Source organism: Phyllostomus discolor, chromosome 1 (genome assembly GCF_004126475.2).
Source record: "Phyllostomus discolor isolate MPI-MPIP mPhyDis1 chromosome 1, mPhyDis1.pri.v3, whole genome shotgun sequence".
Taxonomy (NCBI): domain Eukaryota; kingdom Metazoa; phylum Chordata; class Mammalia; order Chiroptera; family Phyllostomidae; genus Phyllostomus; species Phyllostomus discolor.
This window is the reverse complement of record NC_040903.2, coordinates 210,802,610-210,821,667: the sequence shown is the minus strand read 5'-3', so window position 1 is coordinate 210,821,667 and position 19,058 is coordinate 210,802,610. Positions and strand designations below refer to the sequence as shown.

General features: G+C 62.8%; 2 protein-coding genes across 2 annotated transcripts in view; one reads left to right on the top strand and one right to left on the bottom strand.

Annotated features, from left to right (window-relative positions):
* The window catches only part of ASB2 (ankyrin repeat and SOCS box containing 2), a 37,881-nt gene extending 25,595 nt beyond the window's left edge, over positions 1-12,286 (top strand). The window contains exons 7-10 of the mRNA XM_028507171.2: positions 469-640; positions 7,244-7,808; positions 8,882-9,035; positions 11,655-12,286. Of these exons, the coding sequence (XP_028362972.1) occupies positions 469-640; positions 7,244-7,808; positions 8,882-9,035; positions 11,655-11,791 (1,028 nt within the window). The 3' untranslated portion in view covers positions 11,792-12,286. The remainder of the gene's footprint in view (positions 1-468; positions 641-7,243; positions 7,809-8,881; positions 9,036-11,654) is intronic.
* Positions 12,287-15,460: 3,174 nt separating this feature from the next.
* FAM181A (family with sequence similarity 181 member A) lies at positions 15,461-18,734 on the bottom strand. Its single transcript, XM_028507987.2, has 2 exons — positions 17,605-18,734; positions 15,461-16,869 (listed from the first exon to the last, which is right to left on the bottom strand). Exon 2 carries the CDS (start codon positions 16,781-16,783, stop codon positions 15,905-15,907), a length of 879 nt encoding a protein of 292 aa, XP_028363788.1. The 5' UTR covers positions 16,784-16,869; positions 17,605-18,734; the 3' UTR covers positions 15,461-15,904.
* Between the last annotated feature and the right edge of the window lie 324 nt (positions 18,735-19,058).

The following is a 19,058-nucleotide window of genomic DNA, read 5'->3' as shown; positions in this document are numbered from 1 at the left end:
AGGGTCGGGAACTCTACCGTCGGACGGTCTCCGGCAGCCTCTGCCGCCAGACTGCCTGGATTCACGTTCCAGCCCTTCGCTTGTGAGCCGGACGGCCAGGGGCAAGTGGCGCAGGTTCCCTGTGCTTCGTGACACAGAGACAAGAGCAGAGCTGGTCCCATGGGCTTCCGTCATGGAATCAAAGAGACGACAGGTGTAAAGCACGGTGCCCGGCACGTAGTAAGTGCGCAGGAAGTGCCAGCATCACCGTGGCAGCTTTGCCCCACCCAGAGGCCCCCGCCCGGGCTGGCAGGCCCCCCCCCAGGGTCTCAGTGTCATGGAAGGGAGCCAGGGGTCCTCTGGGTGGGCCCCTCCTTTCCAAGGATCCAGGGCATCACGGCGGTCAGCGCAGCCCAGCACGGACAGGGACAGGGACAGGGACAGGGACAGGGGCCGGGACCGCCCTGAACACCGCCCCTCCTCCTCCAGGCGCGGACATCAACACGCAGGCCAGCGACAGCGCGTCGGCCCTCTACGAGGCCTGCAAGAACGAGCACGAGGCGGTGGTGGAGTTCCTGCTGTCGCAGGGCGCCGACGCCAACAAGGCCAACAAGGACGGCATGCTGCCCCTGCACATCGCCTCCAGGAAGGGCAACTACAGGTCAGCCCCCGGCCGCTGGCCGCCGCCCTGCCCACCCTGGGGGACACCCCCCCAGCGTCCCGCCCACAGGGCCAGGCAGGCTCAGGTCAGAGAGCAGGGCACCCATGGTGGACACGAGGAAAACGGTGGTAACTCAGCCGTTAGCGAGCTAGCGCCAATGCCCGCAGTGACAAGGACAGTAATAACCAGAGAACGCACGGCACCACCCACCACCTTCTGTTGTTAACTGATTCGGTCATTTTGGCGGCTCCCCTTCCAACGGCCTTTTTAACAAACCTACTGAGGCAGACACTGTTAGCTCCGGTTTTCAGATGAGGAGGGCCAGACACAGAGAGGTTGAGCGACTTGCTCAGAGTCACACGGCTTGCAGACGGCAGGAATTCACCCGTCCCCGTTCTGCAGGAGCTCCCCTCAAGGCTAGACTAGACTAGCAGAGCGGGTGTTTCTGGAGGGGATGCAAAGGTGACCTCCCAGGCCATCAGCGAGCGGGCAGGGAGGCCTGCAGTGACACAAACAGCACTGGGGATGGTGGCTGAGCCTTTACTGTGCACTTACTCAGTGTGAGTCCTCTGAGCGAGGTGAGGGCAGGGAGGGGTCGTGCACGTGTATGCTCACACACAAACTCACGACATTACGAGAGCGCGTTCCGCAGTGGTCCTGGCTGGAGGCAGGGGTAGCGCTTGTCCGCAGCAGCTTATGTGAGCTGATGGCTCACACGGACAGCCCGGAGTTGGCCGTGGTGGGAGCATTCACACCACAGACATTGGTGCAGGCTACAGATGATGCCCCTCCCTCACGCCCCCTCCTCACTTCTTAAACATCCACCGGCACCACCACTGGCCGGAGGGGTCAGGGAGGACGCGCCCAGGGGAGCTCCGGCTGCCCGTCCAGGATGCACAGGGCCCAGGAATGCCCACTTGACCAGTGTTCCCCTGACGTTGACCCTTCATGGGCTCCCCCCTGGTTTGAGACAGCTGTAGTCTCATTGCTTAGTATTTTCCTCTAAAGACTTCTTTTAAAAACTAGAATGAATTTGTTTTCACAAGGAAGCATTTGTCACACGATTCAATTGTTACAGTTACCAATGTACAATGAATAAAAACCTCTTCACCTAAAATCCCTTCCTGGGTACCCCAGATGGCACAGCCCTGCCCTCGGCAGGGAGAAGAGGGGGACATAGGCGGCTGCGTGGTGGGGGCCGTGGGCTGCCTTTTTGGAGGCAGGGGGCTCTGGGGGTGAGAGCAGCACCCCAGAGAGTGCAGGGGTGACGCAAGGAGCCCCCCGCCCTGCTCTGCAGGCTGGCTGCATGTGTGGCCAAGCCAAGAGGCCTCTCCGTGCCCCACCCCCAGTGCGTGCACAGAGGGAACCCCGCCTTCTTTAGACCACACGGCGGGCTGCAAGGCGGACAGATCTGGACTTGAAGTCCTGCTGAGGCCACTCGGCATGTTGCTTAACCTGTCAGAGCCTCGGCGTCCCCCTCTGTGAAGTGGGGCGTAGTCACACCTGGGGCTGCAGGGGTTGTTTCCGGGGGGACTGGTGAGATGGATACGCGTGGGTACGAAGGGGGCGTCTGCACCCAGCGGAGCGCCCGCCCCAGGGGAGGGGCTCTGGGGGTCCGCATCGGTCTCCCTTTCACAGGGAGAGTGCACCCCATCCCTTCCCAGTGAAGCTGGGGGAGAAAAAGCGAGTCAGGCAGGGGTGGTGGGCAAGATGGCATCTTTTTCTTCAGTTCCAGAAAGACCCAGCATCAGTCAACAAACGTGGTTTGTCTTGAGCCTGACCCCAGAGAGATCCAGAGGGTGAAAGAGAGGAGGGGGGCTGGCCCTTGGAAACCTCCTACCTCCCCCCCGCCCCCCACCCTGGCTCCCCACATTGCCTGACCAGCACCGCCACTCTGGGCCACGCCTTAAATGACATCTCCCGGAGCCGCTGAGCCAGCCTCTCCAGGGACGAAGGGAGCCAACCTCTACCTTTGAATAAAGTCCCTGAGCCAGCCAGGTGCAGCCCGCTCACGCTTTCGGGGAGCCACTGACTAACCCAACCTCTGGTTTTGGGGAGGAGGACACTGCGGCCAGAGGAGAGAAGGGGCTGTGCCAGAGGGGCTGGGCCTGTCGCTGGGCACCCCTTGGTCCCACGCAGACGCCTGGTCCCGGTGGGGGAGGAGGGAGTTTGAAGGAGCACCGGGTGCGCCTGAGGGTGAGGGAGCAAGGCCGGTCCTTGCTGGAGCCACGGCTGGGACTGGTCTGTGTTGTCCCGCCCCCCCCCCCTAGTCTCCTGGGTGGGTTCACGCTGACTCCCAGAGCAATATCCCTGCTTCTTCTTTGCCCTCCGTCCCCAGGCCCCGCTTTCCTCTGTGCCCCGAGGCTGACAGGGACCAGGCCACCTTTGGAGGCCTGCCCAGCAAAGGGTTCCAGTCGGGTTCCCAGCAGCTCCTGCCACTGGGCAAGGCCCACGGCCAGGCGAGCCCTCCACCCGCTCCCACAGGCTGCCCGGGACGTCCCAGAGCCCGGAAAGCGGCGCTCAGCTGCTGGTCTCCACGTTCCCCCGTTGGTGCCGTCTCTTTGGCGCACTTGGCTGGAGCACGGGACGTTCAGGTGTGGCTGAGAGAGGGGCCCCCGAGACACCAAGGTCTCAGTCACCTCCAAAGCACCATGTGTGCCTTTTTTAATTTCCAGCTTGGCAAAGGCAGCTTGAGAAACGAAAGCTTAGAACCAGAGACAGATTTATGAAGAAACCATTAGACAAGAACAGATGCCCCAAGATTCCTCCAAATGTAGAATATCATCAAAACCAGCGGTCCTCAGCCCTAGCTCCTCCCACACACGGGAACCCCGGGCCGCTTTGCAACCCCAGCTGCTTGGGCCTCGCGCCCCCAGAGGTTCCAGTGCGAGCAGCCGGGGCTGCGGCTGGGGGGCAGCGTTCCTAAAAGGCGCCCACACATTCCTGCCCCTTGGGGGAGAAGCAGCCTCTCAGAGTCCATTTCACAGCTGACGCAGAACGCAGGCATGAACGTTGGACCTCGCTTCCGACCCACTGGTTCTTAAATCTTCCTTCTCTTTTACTTCTAATTTGTACTGTCCTGGCAGGCCACTCACAACTCTTTCTGGAAAATGGCAGAGTAGAGGACATTTAGCACGTTTCATTAAAATGCAGCTTATAAAGCACATGGAGAGGCAAGTAGTGTCCCCGTTAATGAAAAGGGACACTGAGGCTTGGAGCCTGGGCACAGGCCACTTTGCCCGGCCCGGTCCCCCGCAGGGAGCTGGTTGGCTGCCTGTGTCTTCTGGGGGAAAGGAGGAGGGCGTGCGTTAGAGTGTGGCACCTGGGTCACCTGCACAGCCTCCCAGGCCCCAGACAGCAGGGCCCAGGCCTCTGCATTTTTAGGGATTCCCTGAGTGGTTCTGAGTCACCCTGCGGCTGTCTGAATCCTCAGCCAGCCCCACTCCGAGTGCCTGTCCCTGCTTCACGGAGGACCCGCCCCCTGCTCCGGCTCCCGCCTCTCCCAGAGAAGCCGCAGCCCCCTGCTGGGGAGGCCCTGGGTGTCCTTGGGAGCACCCTGGGCAGGTGCCCCACTGCAGTGGGGGGGGGGTGCTTTGCTGACTCTGGCACGAGCATCACATGGGCTCAGAGAAGAGATAATCCTCCCCTAACAAACACACACACTCTCTCTCTCTCTCTCTCACACACACACACACACACATACATGGGGCAGGGCTGACACAGTGCAGCTCAGCGGCATTGGCAGCAGAGCCGTCCGTGGGCGGGCGGTTCCCTTGTGAAAGTCGAGCTCACAGTCAGATTTACGCTGAACGCTGACAAAGGTCACCCCGCTGTGACCCGGTCACACAGGACGCCTGCACACCTGGAGCAGCAGCGCCGTGTGCCACACGCGCCCTGGCGGCCGGGAGACGCCAGAGACCCTTGTTGGGAAGAGGAGGTGAGATACAGTGCGTAGCTCGGAGGGTCCGCTCCAGGATTAAATGTGGTAAACCGGTAACACACTTGGGGGGCCTGGGACGCCGCAAACGCTCAGAGATACTATGGCGACGGTCAGTTAGGAAAGAAAGGCACACACGACGACAGGCAGGGGGTCCTCCATAAAGGGTAGCCGTCATCCTCACCCTCACTAGTACTACGTTACCCCTCTGCTGTAGATGTAATTCACAGAGGTTCGGTGACATGGGACGGCCCAGCGCTGAGAAGCAGAGCCGGTGGGGTTACCCGGGGCCACCGCCCCGGGCGGCCCCCCCGCCATGCTAAGGACCATCTGCTTGGGCTCGAAGCTCGCTGCTCAGCCCCTGCTGCTGGCCTGGGTTTCAGGCCAGCGGGCAGCATGGCTGGGCAGCCGCCTTGGGGAGATAAGAATCCTGGTGGGAGTCAGCTCCTGGAGCAAAGAAAGTGGGGTTCAGTGACTGGTGGGTCCCAAGAACAAGGCAGGGGCTTAGTTATTGGGACTGGGGTCCAAGGTCGCCTGCTGAGCAGGTGCTCAGGGCCCCCTTGAAGCAGCCCTGAGCTGGGTGTGGTCTGGTCTCAGGGCCTGAGTGGGTAGGTGTGGCACCGCTCCCCCCGCCCCAGCTGGGGAAAGGAGGAAGGGCAGGGAGCCGAGCCTCTTAGACCCTGAGGGTTCTATCAGGCAGTGGGCCCCTTGCTCCTCTCCGTAAGGGGCACTTTGAGCAGTAAGCACTCTGTGGTCCCAGGTGCTGCCCGAGGGAGACGTGGGAAGGCCCCCGGCCTGTCCTCCAGCCAGCAGGATGGGCCAGGGGAGGGAGGTGACGGTGTGGGTGGATATTAGTAGGGCCACCAGCGTGGTCACTCCTGGTGTCAGTGGCATCATGGAAAGGCTTGGCCCTGGGCTGCTGGACATCTGCATTCTGGCCTGGCTCCAACACCTGCCTCCTGTCCAACCTCACTCTCATTCCCGCCCCACACCCGGGCCTTGGCGCCGCCCTCTGTGGAGTGGATGGTGGACACACTGGTCTCCAGACCCTGTCCAGCATTTCACATTTACGTGCGGATCAGCACAGTCCTGCAGGAGCTGCGGAGCAGCGAGACGATGTGGCTGTGTTACTAAGAAGGTGCTTCTGGGAACCTGGGCTGTGTCCAGTCACGTTCCCACATTTCTCTGCCACTCCCCCTCCCTGCAGCAGGGGGGTGTCGGAGAGCAGCTGTGACCTGCCGGAGATACCAGCCCCCTCTGGCTGGCGGCCCCGGGCAGACCCTCTCGCTGTTTTCCCACTGAGCTTGGGCAGGTTATGGCTGTTAGTGAGCATTTGTTGCCAATGGCCTCGGTCCAGGGTGAGCCCCCCAGCCCTGCCTTTGACCAGCACCTCTCCAGAGCCAGGTCAGGCCCCCTGTGCCTGCACAAATAGAAATTAGTAGGCAATTAGCCCCCTGTGTGCGAATTTCCTTTTGAGGTTTTAGACACATATTTTAGGCCAACGCGGCGTTACTAACAATAATAACATTTTCCACGGAGCTCCTAGCGGGAGGTCGCTGGCACCAGATTTCCAGGAAGCAGGGGAGTCAGCGTGCCAGGAGGCAGGGGGGCGTGGGAACAGGCCTGGTGGCACCAGCTGGCCTCGGCCGCCGTGGCCACCTCCTTGGAGACCACATGGAGCCGTGAGGTCACCTGTCATCAGGGATTAGGGGGATTAGGGTATGGAATCGTGACAGGAGCTTGTCCCTGCAGGTGGCCAGGGCCCAGGGGAAGACAGCAAAGGCAAGGGGTCAAGAGTCCTGGGGTCAAGAACCCAGAACTGCTTAACCATCTTCAACCAGTCACTTCATTTCCCTGAGCCACGTCAGTCAGGAGGGCACAGCACTCTGGCTGGCCCGCAGTGCTGCAGGGACGGTCCGGTGGGGCGGGCCAGCTGAGGCATCGTGGTGAAGAAGGCAAAGCTGGGTGACGTATCTGCTGTCACCCCGACTGCTCCACGAGACATAAAGGGGTGGCTAAGAGTCGGGCCCTCCCTCTAGAGGGGATCAGACCACCTGGGTGCATGTCCTGGCTCCGTCACTTACTGGCTGTGTGTCCCTGAGCAAGTCCCTTACCCTCTCTGGGCTCCTGTTTCCTGGTCTGTAAAGGAGGATGGTACTTGAGCGCGCCTCAGGGCTCTTAGGCATAACGGATGCGTGCAGGTGGCGTGCTGAGAGCGGTGCCCGCTCGGCAGGGGAGTAACACCGGGATCTGCAGCCTCAGTCGGCGCCTGGCCAGCCCACTGCAGGCCACACGCAGGGCCGGGAGCCCGGGAGAGGCTCTAGTCAGGCTTCTGCATAAGACACATTGAGACTTACAGGACAGGGGAGGGGACTTCATGGTCACTCAGCCCCACCGCTACCTGGCTATGCGACTTTGGGAAGGTCTGAAGCTCTCTGAGCCTCGTTTCCTTATCTGTGAAGTAGGGCTAGCCGCAGACCCACCCTCGGCACAGCGGTAACTGTGAAGGATGGCTGGCTCCTCAGCGCCCCCTGCCGGTGGGCCCGTGCCTCCCCGTACAGTAGCTGTGAGTGGTCGAGCCTGGCCCCTCAGCACCCCCTGCTGGAGGGGCTGGCCCCGCTGTGCCGGCCGCTCCGTGACTCGTGCCTGCCCGCCCCGCCTTGCAGGATCGTGCAGATGCTGCTGCCGGTGACCAGCCGCACGCGCGTGCGCCGGAGCGGCATCAGCCCGCTGCACTTGGCCGCGGAGCGCAACAACGACGAGGTGCTGGAGGTGCTGCTGGGCGCGCGCTTCGACGTGAACGCGCCGCTGGCGCCCGAGCGCGCGCGCCTCTACGAGGACCGTCGCAGCTCCGTGCTGTACTTCGCGGTGGTCAACAACAACGCCTACGCCACCGAACTGCTGCTGCTGGCCGGCGCCGACCCCAACCGCGACCTCATCAGCCCCCTGCTCGTGGCCATCCGCCACGGCTCCCTGCGCATCATGCAGCTGCTGCTGGACCACGGCGCCAACATTGACGCCTACATCGCCACGCACCCCACCTCCTTCCCCGCTACCATCATGTTCGCCATGAAGTATCTGTCGCTGCTCAAGTTCCTCATGGACCTCGGCTGCAACGGCGAGCCCTGCTTCTCGTGCCTGTATGGCAACGGCCCGCACCCGCCCGCCCCGCCCCCCTCCAGCAGGTTCAGCGATGCGCTTGCGGGAGACAAGGCACCCAGTGTGGTCCAGGTAGGGGGTGTGGGAGCCTAGGGAGTTTGGCCAGGGCCAGCACACTTCAGAGGCGGTGCGGACTGAGTGGGCTGAACTGCTGAAGCATGGCGGTTCGTGGGCCTTGGAGGGAGTGCGGTCTCGTAGTTGGTGCGCTTTGGAGGGCGTGTCCACTAGTAGTCGGCACACTTTGGCGGCAGCGGAGCCTGGTGGTTAGCGTGCATTAGAGGTAGCAGAACTTAGGGTTCACACGAACAATGAAATCCCTTTTTTTGGTTTGCTGTCTTGGAGAATTTAAGGAAGGGACAGTGGAGGAGGGTACCCGTAGGGAACACTGCAAACACGAGGGGTTTATCAGCCCCGCCCTCACCAACCTGTGCCTGGGATGGAAGGCTGAACCACCAGGATTGGGATGCAGGTGAGAGCAGGCTGGTCTAAGGTGCGATGCAGAAAGTCAGAGCACCTGCCCACAGTGATGACTGCAGAAGTCAGAACCTGCCCCAGGTGGTGTGGCTCAGTGGATTGAGCTCCCACCTGCCAACCACGAGGTCTCCCACACACGGCTAGGTTGTGGGCCCGGTTCCCAGTTGGGGGGTGTGCGAGAAGCAACCAACTGATGTTTCTCTCCCTCTCTTGCTCTCTCTCCTCTCCCCTCTCTAAAAATAAATGCAAAATTCTCAAAAAATGAAAAGTCAGAACCTAAAATAACAAGGAAGTTAGAAATACCCTTCACTTGGAGATCATTATAGTGCTAATGGCCATCATTTTGGGGCCCTACTATGTGCAAAGCTCATGTTCATAGCACTTTAATTCTCATAAACCCTTGTGGCTGGTGTTATAAACCCATTTCCTAGACAAGGAAGTTGAGGCTGGAGAGGCGATGCCACTGGCCCATGTTGCCCACCTCCCACTTTGCCAGCAGAGGCCTGTGTGGATAGGAGGAGGGACCGGATCCCAGCCCTGCTGTACCCAGCGTCTGCCCTTGCCCACGCCCCCTGCCCTGAGCAGCCTTAGGTTGCCACCCGTGGGCTGAGTTTGCGGGGGCAGGGCCCTCGGTCCCAGGGGACTCAGCGCGGGTGTGTGCTCTCTTTCAGTTCTGCGAGGTCTTGTCTACCCCCGAGGTGAGCCGCTGGGCGGGGCCCATCATCGACATCCTTCTGGACTACGTGGGCAACGTGCAGCTTTGCTCGCGGCTGAAGGAGCACATCGACAGCTTCGAGGACTGGGCCGTCATCAAGGAGAAGGCAGGTAGGGGCTGTCACTGATGCTGGCCCGTCTCCCTGCCTGGCTCAGGCCCCGCCCTCGGGCTCGGGGCGTGGGACCGTTACTGACATTTGATGGGCGCCTGCTCCGTGCCAGGCTCGGTGCCACGTGTCATGTACAGTGTCTCCGTGACTCCTCGTTTTGTACATGAGGAGGCCGACCCTCAGAGAGACCATGTCACCCGGGCCAAGGTCTCACCGCTCGTTAGTGGCAGAACTGGGACTCAAACCCAGGTTTGAGCAACCCGAGTCCCTCCACTAAGTCTTTCCAGGATATTTTAAAGAATTTCAGCTCCCTAAGCTACAGTGGTACCTCGGTACTCGTCATTAGTTCGTCCCGGAACTCGTGACGAGCGCCGAAACCTGTGAGTACTGAATGCGGTGAGAGATGAAGCATTTTCTCTTGCGCGGTGGTGCCGTGAATCATACGAGTTCTAGCAAGTGCAACGAGTCTTGAGCAAGCGCTGGGGGCTGAAACATTTTTTTCTGGTCAAAATGCGACAAGTACAGGGTTTGGCAAGTTTTGAAACTGATGAGTACCGAGGTATGACTGTATCCCTGGAGTCTGGAATGAGCTGCCCACACCTGCGGGCCACTGAGAGGCAGCAGGGTGAGGTCCAGGAAAGAATGATGACATCAGAGCATCTCACGCTGCAAAGCGCATTCAAAGCACGCAGGCGTCTTGTCAGAAATGCAGGTGCTGAGCCAGCAGGTCCGGGGCAGGGCCCGAGGGTTCACACTTCCGCATGCCCCCCCACCCCCAGGGCACCAGGGCTGCGGGCTCACAGGCCACCCCTGGAGCAGCTCCGGTCTGGGAGGCAGGCCCCTGAGCTCCGGAGCCAGGAGCTTGCTAGGTGACCCCACCTCAGCGTCCCCACCTGAACGGAGGAGCCTGAGGTGCCTGCGGCAGTGGGGGGAGGATGCTGGCACTGGGGGCATGGTGACAGTCCAGCTGCTGTGTGTGGGGTCCATGGGGCAGCCTGGCTAAGCCAGGTAGAGAATCCCTCTGAAGCACTGTGGAGCTCACCTGGACAGGTGAAGCAGAAGCAGTGGAACTGGATGCTGACCCCCTACTGAGAATCAAGCATCTGCCCAGAGATGTTCGAGCCGCCCTCGGCAGAGACTGGCTCGTGGCGAGCTGTCACCCTGCCGCTGCTGCAGTCCGTCACCCGGTGGCTTATTGCCTGTCCAGGTGCCCCGAGTCCCAGTGCCCCGACTCCGACCTGCCACGTTTCTCCTTGGTCCCCACACCTCTTTGAACTAAACCTACTGCAGGAGTTTGCGTTCATACAAACGCCTGGGAAGCACTTGAACTGAGAGACCCTTGGTGGAGTTCCTGGGCCGGCGACAGGGGAGGGAGGCATTGACTTGAGTGAGCACAGCTCTGGGTGCTCAGTGTTGAACACGCAGCTCGCGAATAATCGGTTGTGGGCGCCATGACCCTCCATGGCCACTAGAGGGCGGAGCAGTCCACGCTTGGATGTTGGCCTTGCCCCTCACTGTCCCCGCCTCCTGTCCTCCCTAGAGAAGGCTAATCCCTTACAACTAGGGCAGGTCCCAGGGAAAAATGAGCAGAACTAAACATTTAGTAACAAGTACCTATTTTGGTTACCGGAAAGCCCACCCCCCACCTGCAGAACACTCCGTATGCTTTGTCATCCAGGTTTGTGACGTTGGCACTGTTATCCCCGGAGGAAGGGCCGAAGAGGCTCTGAGAGGTGGCGTGATGAGCCCAGAGTCTTCTAAGGGGTGGCCGGTCACCAGCTCGGCCCCAGTGGCCCTGGGCCCTCTGCACACCAGTGGCCCTGTGCCCTCTTCCCCACAAGTTCAGGCTCCGCTCAGCTGAGGAAGGGGCCACCCTTCCTGGAGGGCGGGCTCTGCCCTGCCTGAGATGGACAGGCAGCGGAAGTGTCAGACACACAGGGATGGCACGTTGTCACCTGGCAAGGCAGCACCTCGGCTGCCTGGCCTCTCTGTCCTCCTCCCCTGGCACCCCCTCTGGACCCCAGTCTTCCCCGGGCGGCCCCTGGCCTCCTCGGCCTGGCGCTGCTGTCTCCCCTGCTTGGAGGGCCCTTGTCTCCCTTCCCCTGGCAGCTCCCTGCCCACCTGTCAGGACCCCACTCAGGTGGCGGTGTCTGGTGTGGAACCTTTGAAAAAGGCCCCGGGCCGGCACCTCTGGGTCTCAGACCTGAACACGGAGCCAAGCAGAGCAAAAGGGTCGGTCGACTTGTGTTTGTTGAATGAATCAATGAATGGCATTCTCTGATTCAGCAAACACCCACCCCTGGGCCAGATGCTGTGCCCAGGGTTGAAATTAACGACCTCATTATTAGTTGCAGCCGGTCCCTACCTCACCCCTAAGTAGCTGAGGCAACTCCAGTGTATGAGGCGGCGTCCCCGCTGGGATTCTGGGACCTGCTGGGAGCTGCCTAGTCCCCGCACCCCGCCCTGCGCCCCAGCCTCTCTGCATCACCCGGAACCCAGGCCCGACTCCCTGCCTGTGGCTAAGGGCTGCGTTGAGGTCAGCCTGCGTGTGCAGAGGAAGGAACAAACCCTTTGCAGACTGCGAATGACCAACCAGCATCTCTCTCTTTCCTTCACCCAGAGCCCCCGAGACCTCTGGCTCATCTCTGCCGGCTGCAAGTTCGAAAGGCCATCGGGAAATACCGCATAAAACTCCTGGACACGCTGCCCCTCCCAGGCAGGCTGATCAGATACCTGAAGTATGAGAACACCCAGTAACCGGGGCACGTGGGGACGGAGTGTTCCTCAGACTGTTTCACTGAATCTCAGGATGGGGGTGTCCCCAAATCCAGGGGGACCTGGTGATGGACGAGGCCATGGGCTGCTCCACTGAGCTGGGGCGGCCACTGGGACCTCGCCGGGCCTCTGGGCCAGAGCCGTGCCCAGCGGAGCAGAGGACGGACTGTGTCCAGGAGAAGAAAACTGTGCTATTTTCTGATGGATGAGCAGACCCCAGACCTGCTGTGCCATCAGGAATGGTAGGGGCCTTCATTCCTGGGGCGGGAGAGGCCAGCAGCCAGAACTTGGGGCAGGCTGCGGAGGCGGGGGGCGGGGGGGTCTCCAGGGGGCGAGCCTGCCTTTCCTGGACAGCCTCCCCGCGGAGCTGGCCCCGCCCCCTGCTCTGTGAAACTCTCCCCTTGACTTCCGACAGGGGGTGAGGAGACCCTCGGTCCCAGAGGGCGTCTTTGAGTACAATAAATGTTGCACAGGTGCCCCCTTGTCCAGCGCAGTCCCTCCCATCAGGCCCCCACCCCAGGGCCTGGGTCTCCCTCGCTGCTCACGGCAGGAGTGGAGGTGGGGACAGAGCACCCAGACTCCTGAATGCATCGCCTTGGTTTGGGCTTCTGGAAGACGCCAGAGGGTGTGCGCTTCATCCGCCGGGAGAGACCCACCGCCCGAGAAGGGGCAGCTCCCTGCGCTGCAAAAGCCAGAGCTATCGAGGGTGGTCTCCTGTCCTTGGTCAGTCACCAGGGAAACGGGAGCTTCCCCACAAGCAGGGTCTCGGTGCACACAGGTCTCCTGACGGTTGTCCCCAGTGAGCATGCTCCCTGGCACTCTGGGTCCCGCTCAGTCCCGTCCCGGCACAGAAGTCGAGACACTAAGGAGAAAAACCGTTTATGTGCTGGCCGCTGTGGGCCTGGGTGCTGGAGCGATGGTCCTCATCAGCCCTTGCAAGGTCGTGCCTTGAGGGGCATGAGGCCCCGCCCCCTTCGCTGCCTCCTCCAGCCCCTTGAGGCCCTGGGGGGTGAGCCAGGCTGGAGCTGCCCACCCACCTTTGGTGGGGCAGGTGAGAAAGCGCCTCCTTATCAGAGGCCCCGGAGCTGAGGCCCGCATGCCGGTCTCCATGGCAGTTGTAGCGACTTACCAGGTGTGACCAAAGCGGTGGCAAGGGCACCACGGCAGGCAGGCCACCCCGGTGAGAGCCTATGCGGGCTGCCGCGGGATCCGGAAGAGTCCTCAGCCGGGTCACACTGTGTTTCTGGCCCTCAGAAAGTGAGCAGCTGGGCGGGGGGGTAGGCCTGGGGGCCCTGGTTGCAGGCTCAGCTCTGCCTCTGACTCTTTCCTCCGGGGCCGTGGGCTTGTCATCGCCGGGGCTCCTGACAGCCTTGGTGGCACCTACTCTGGCGTTCCACAGAGCTGGCAAGTGCCAGGGTCTGCCTACAGGGGAAGAGCCTTCCTAGAGACACTCCAAAGCCACGGGCCAGAGGGGATCAGCAGAGCCCTGCCCACTCGCCTGTGGCCCAGAGGGGAGCACAGGCCCAGAGAGGGAGGGCGCTTGACCAGCAGGCACACACAGCAGTCCCCGGGGTTCCAGCCTGTGTGTGGTCGCGGTCCCACAGGGCCTTGCGGTGCTGGCCCTGGAGAAGTCCTGACGGAGACCGCGTCCTCCCAGACTGAGGGTGTTCGACCCTGGAAGGGGCGGGGCCAGGGCAGTCAGTGACCAGATGGAGCAGAAAGGTGTTCAGGTGCACTTGGGGGTGGGGCTGGGAGTCAGGTACACTCTTGGTCCATGGGGTGCGTCAGGGCCTGGCGGGTCCTAACAGGCTGAGGCCCCAGGCACCCCGGGGCGGTGTGAGTGAGACGCCCCCTGGAGGAGGTGGGGCTGAGGAGGTGGTGGGAGAGGTGGGAATGGGGGCCCAGCCACTGCCCGTGGACGCCATTGACTTACAGGAGGTGGGACCCGTGGGCCCGGGAGGTGCTGGTGCCGCATCTGGGTTCTTGGATTATTGGTGTACGTCTGTGTCGGTTGGTCACAGCCACTGGTTGGGGCCCCTTTCCCCTAGAGTGCCTTCCCTACCTGTGACCCCCTCAGGTCCCCGCCCCCACCTCCCACAGCCCAGCAGCCGAAGGGTGAATGCCTGGCCTCGGGCCTGCTCCCAAAGGTCCTTCTGATTGGGTGGTGCCTAGGCTGTGCGATTGGTAGATCTTTCGACTACCGCTTGTTGATTCTACAGCCATCGCCCTCCGCAGAGACCCCCACCCCACCCCCAGAGTCTCCCAGCCCCAGGGGGGGATTTCAGCCTCAGAGAGATCTCTGCAGCATCACCAAACGCTTCAGATCCCGATCTCGGTTCCACCCCGTGAGCAGGAGCGCGGCGGGCCTGGTGCCGGGACTGAGGCTGTGTGTAGGAGGTGACTTCCGGGGCTTGGCCTCGAACCAGCTCGATGCCCCTTTTGGTCAGGGGAGCATCGGCACGGAAGCCTTCCGAGCTGTGCATTTTCCCCGGCTCGTTCCCTCACGGGGACACGTGGTGGCAGGTGGCACGTGCAGTAAAGGTTTCTGCTCTCAGACATCTGCCCCAGGCATCTGGATTCACGCACCGGCAGCTTCCCCCTGGGAAAGGCTGGGGGAAGCCAGGCTGTGGGGGCCCAGGCCCAGTGCATTGGGGCAGCGCCCGCCCCGAGACATCACGCTTCCTCCAGGGGAGGGGCCTTGGGAGGCGCAGGTCCTGGTCCCCCGGGCAGCAGTCCTCGGAGAGCCGGGCACTCACACCGTCCCACGACAACCCGAGAAGCAGGTCTGTGTTTGATCACATTTTTCTGATGAGGACGTTTCAGCACAGAGAGGTCGAGTAACTTGTGCAAGGTCACACAGCCTAGTGGGCGGCAGAGCCTGGATCAGCGTTTTTAACGCTGCTGTGCTGTGCGGGTCCGGGGGCCTCTGTGATGATGTGCAGGTAGGGGGAGAGGACGTGTGCACGCACCTGTTCCTAGTCCCTCCCTGCTCTTTGGGACCCGAGCCGCCTGAGGTGGAGGTGCTGGCTGAGGACTCCCTGTCCCGTGTGCCAGACGACCACTCAGAACCCTTCTGCCCCTGCCGCACAGCCTCTGTGGCTCGGAAGCCCCAGAACGTCCAATGGGAGCCCCTCCCCAGCGGGCACGCCATCCGTGGGCTGCTGGGGGAAGCCGGGGTACGGGCAGGCAGGGTGGGAAACCCCTCAGTGCCCGCTAACCCCAGAGCCTTATGATGGGAAGGATTCTGAGGCCTGATCAGGGTGGCAGGCACCACAGAGGGGACCAGTGTCGCCCCAGCCCTCATCCTGCAGGTGGCCCGAGGGGGCCCAGAGGGAAGGCCCAGCCCCACGTCCCGCAGCAGAGCCAAGACCGCTGTTCCGCCTCCCCTGGCGCCAGCCTCCCTGTTCTCCAGAGCAGTCGGACCTTCCGAGGATCAGGCCCCCCCCCACAGCCTCCGTCCCTGACACAGAGAACCAGAACGCCTTCCCTAGTGGTCCAACCAGCACCATCCCCAGACTCCGCACAGGCTCTGGGACCCCCCAGCCCCGGGCCCCCGCCGCTAATCACTGCCACGAGCAGCCTTCCCCCCGGGCATAGGCAGCAGTACTTCCAGGGCCCTTGGACCCTTCAGCGTCACGACGACACCCGAGGTGTGGAAACTGCAAAAGAAACGTCTTTATTCTTTTAACCTTAATATGTACAAAGAACAACAAGAACAGAACTGAGATTGGCTTACAGTGGGTGGCGGATGGACAGATGAGGGACCCGGGCTTCTGGGGCGGCTGGCAGCCCCGGGGCAGAGTTCGCTGCCCGCCCGAGGTCTGCGCCGTGACGGCGGCACAGTGGTCTGCCGGGCCCCAGCCGGGCTGGAGAAGGACCAGCGAGCCCAGCCCTGCCGCTCCCAAGGCGACTGCCCGCCCGAGGAGCCGGCGCCCCGCCACGCCCCACCACGCCCCGCTCCCCAGTTTGCACACGCAGAAAGGGAAGGTTCTCAAGAAGCCACGCCACTGCCCAGCCCACTCCCCTCAAGGAGAGCTCCCCGGGCCCCCAGCACTCCTGCAAGGCCGGAGGCGGGGCCAAGCCCTCCCGGCCCAGCTAGAGGTAGCCAAAGACGTTGAAGATAGGTGGGGGCATGGCTGGCTTGGTGGGGATAGGCTTCAGAACCACGGGTCTGTAAACTTTCTGCCCTGGGCCATCCACATCTTTGCAGAAATGGGCCAGCTCCCCGGGGGAAGCTGGGCTTTTCCTCCAGAGGCCCAGGCTGGGGATGGGGCCCTGAGGCAAGGCCCCTGGAGGGCCGGGGTAGACGGGCTGTCCATGGTACTGGAAGGGGCAGCAGCTCCAGGCATTGACTCGGCCCACCAGGGCGACCCCGGGCATCTTGGGTGGCTCTTTCTCACCCGGTGCCCTCGGGGACATGGGCACCAGGGCCATCTCAGGCCCTAAAAGCTCCAAGCCCTTGCAGTGTTTCTTACCCTCACAGGGAAGTCCCTCTCTGGGGCCCAGGACCCCCTCCAGCCCCACGGGGTAGCTGTGGGTGGGCCGCGGCTCTTCCCAGAAGGAAGCGGGCAGCTGTCTTTTCCTCATGGGCACCTGGCCAGGCCTGGCAGCTTCTGGATTCTGCCCCTGCAGGGCCTGCTCCTTAGAGAGACACTCCACCCCGTAGGGGTTCCCCAGAGCCTTCTCCTTGCAGTCCCCACCACCAGCAGCACTGGCGTCAGGGCCAGCATCGAGGGGCAGCCTCCCGGGCCGGTCCTCGGGCCCCCTTTTCAGGTGAGGCTCGGGCCCGCGGCCGGGGAGGCCGCGCGGAAGCCGGGAATACTTCTGGGAGAAGCGTTTGAGCTGCTTCTGCAGGTACTTGCGGTGGTCCACGGAGCGGCGGCAAGGCGCGGACTTGTCCAGGGCCGCCTTGATGTCGCTGGACGCCAGGTTCACGAAGTTCAGCAGCATCTTCACGTCACTGTCGGATGCCATCACCAGGGGGCCACTGCACGGGGCTTTCCATGAAGAGGGCGGCTCTGCTAGCAGGTGGCAGCTCCAGGGAAGGGCACAGAGCTGACCTGCGGGACACAGAGGCCGTTGGAGTCTCCCCGAGCAGCCCGCTCGGCCCTCCCCAAAGGCCGCGCGGCTGTAGCGGTGGCCCCGGCCCCAGCACCCCTCGGCCGCGGGCAGAGGGACACCCATGTGAGTGGCCAAGCATCTCCCGAGCAGCTGCGATGCAACAGGCTCCGGCACAGTCTTCTGGAGTCTGTGGCCCTTCGCTGGCTGCCGAGGCTCAGAGAGGTCAGGTGACCGGCCCAAGGTGACCCAGCCACTAGTGCCATTGCTGGGGCTGGAGCACAAGTGCCCTCGCTCCCAGGGCGGGCGCCGTGCCTCCCACACAGCACGCCGCCAACGTGTTCGACCTGCCGGCAGCCTTCTTCTTCTCTGAGCAGAGGTGACTGCTGCGCTTCCGAGCAAAGCCAAGCCCCTCTCTCCCTGGTGGTGCCCTCCCCCTCCCACCCCCACCCCACCCCCAGCCCCGCCAGCATCCGCCCCCCTCCTCGGGTGCCACGCTCCACCCCCAGCGCTCACGCAGGACAGGCAGGACCCCTGTCTGGCACTCAAGCCCGGGCCTGCCTGGCGGGCTGAGCTCAGGCTGTGGCAGCGGGAACTCCCCCGCAGAAGCATCTGCCGCAATTTCATGCCTCCTGGGCCACCTCCCACAGCCCCTCGCCCCTCCCCTGGGCCCCTGCCTGCCCCACCCCCCCCACCCCCACCCCTGTGGAGCCCAGCCTACCGGCCTCCCCACTGACCGAGGGTGCCGGCCTGGGCCCTGGCCCCCGAGGTGGCCCCGCCGGCTCCGCCGCAGACCCGGGCCAGGCCCGTGCAGCCGCAGGCTGCAAGCGTCAGGCTGGAAGCAGTTGTGCCGCCCTCGAGTGGGCTGAATGGAGGACAAGTCCCCAGAGCTGGGGGGCCCCTCAGGCCAATCAGGAGCGCCTCTCCAGATACAAAGCATCCCAATCAGGCGGCAGCGCCCCGTTCCCACATTCTTTGCCGTCACAAATTGTCACCATGGGGACCATCACAAAAAAGACAGCTCCCAAATGCAATCATTTCCCGGTAAATTTCTACCCTTCAGCTCCACTCTCGCCTCGGCCTCCGTGCCCTCCTCCCCTTGACCCCAGTTCCCTGGTTTCTCGAGGGGGCAGCGTGTGTGTGTGCGCGCGCGCGTGTGTGAGTGTGCGTGCATGTGTGTGTGTTTAAAAGTCCAGGACGGAGGAGGGGCCGGGCCCAGAAGGGACGGGCTTGTCATCCTCCCCCGGGGCCCCGGGCCCGCAGCTGCCATGCTCCAGTGCAGACAGACAATCGGACGGTAAGCCGCTGTCCTTGAGTGTTGAGTGGCTCTCCGCTCTCCCCTCGCTCTGCTCCCCACCCCGCGCCCCGAAGCCTGGGCCGCGGCAGGCCTGCGAGGGCCAGAGGCGCGCCGGGCAAAGGTAGCCGGGAAGGACCCGCTAACGAGGGGCTGGGATATCCATGGGAAGGCGGCCGGAGCTCTCAGGAATCTTGTCTTTATGTTTGCTTCCTCAATTGAGCTGCACAAAGCCTGAATTGCCCATTCAGCGCGGCCGGACAAAAGGTTGGCGTTGCACGGTCCCCTTGCATTTGTAGTCAAACAGTTAGGGACTTAAATCGAGTCGTCATGATGGAGAAAGAGGTGGACAAAGCCCATAGAATTGCCATCAGCAAACATTTTCCTGTGTCATATTAGCCAGTCTCCATGGCTCCCCCTGGCCTGGGGACAATGGCACAAGTTTGCACACTTGGCTACTGTCACCGTGCCAACGCCGGCGGGGCCGCAAGCAGGGCCGCTCTGAGCAAGCAAGGGAGCCCGGAGCGGGCCGCAGGCCCTGCCCACCAGCTGGCCAGAGGGAAGGTGAGGCCGGCGGCGCAGGGAGGCTGCGGGGAGAATGCCGACGGTCGAGGCCTCCAAGCCAGCCGGCCTGGCGGGTCCCCTGCGGCCCCCGACTGTCTCCTGATTCTCTCCTTTCTCTTCCTTGCCTTCTCTTTCCTCTGCTACCTTCTCCTCCTGTCCCCTGGTTGGATGCACGGCTAGTGGTCTACACACCAGCCCAGGCCTTTGCACCACAACCTAAAATGCCAGGGACTCCTCTCTGGGGAGCTCTGACAGGGTGGGGCCCAACTTTACCCAGGAGTGCTGACCCCACCCCCTCCCGCTGGCCAATAGACAGCTGCTCCAAGGCCCCTC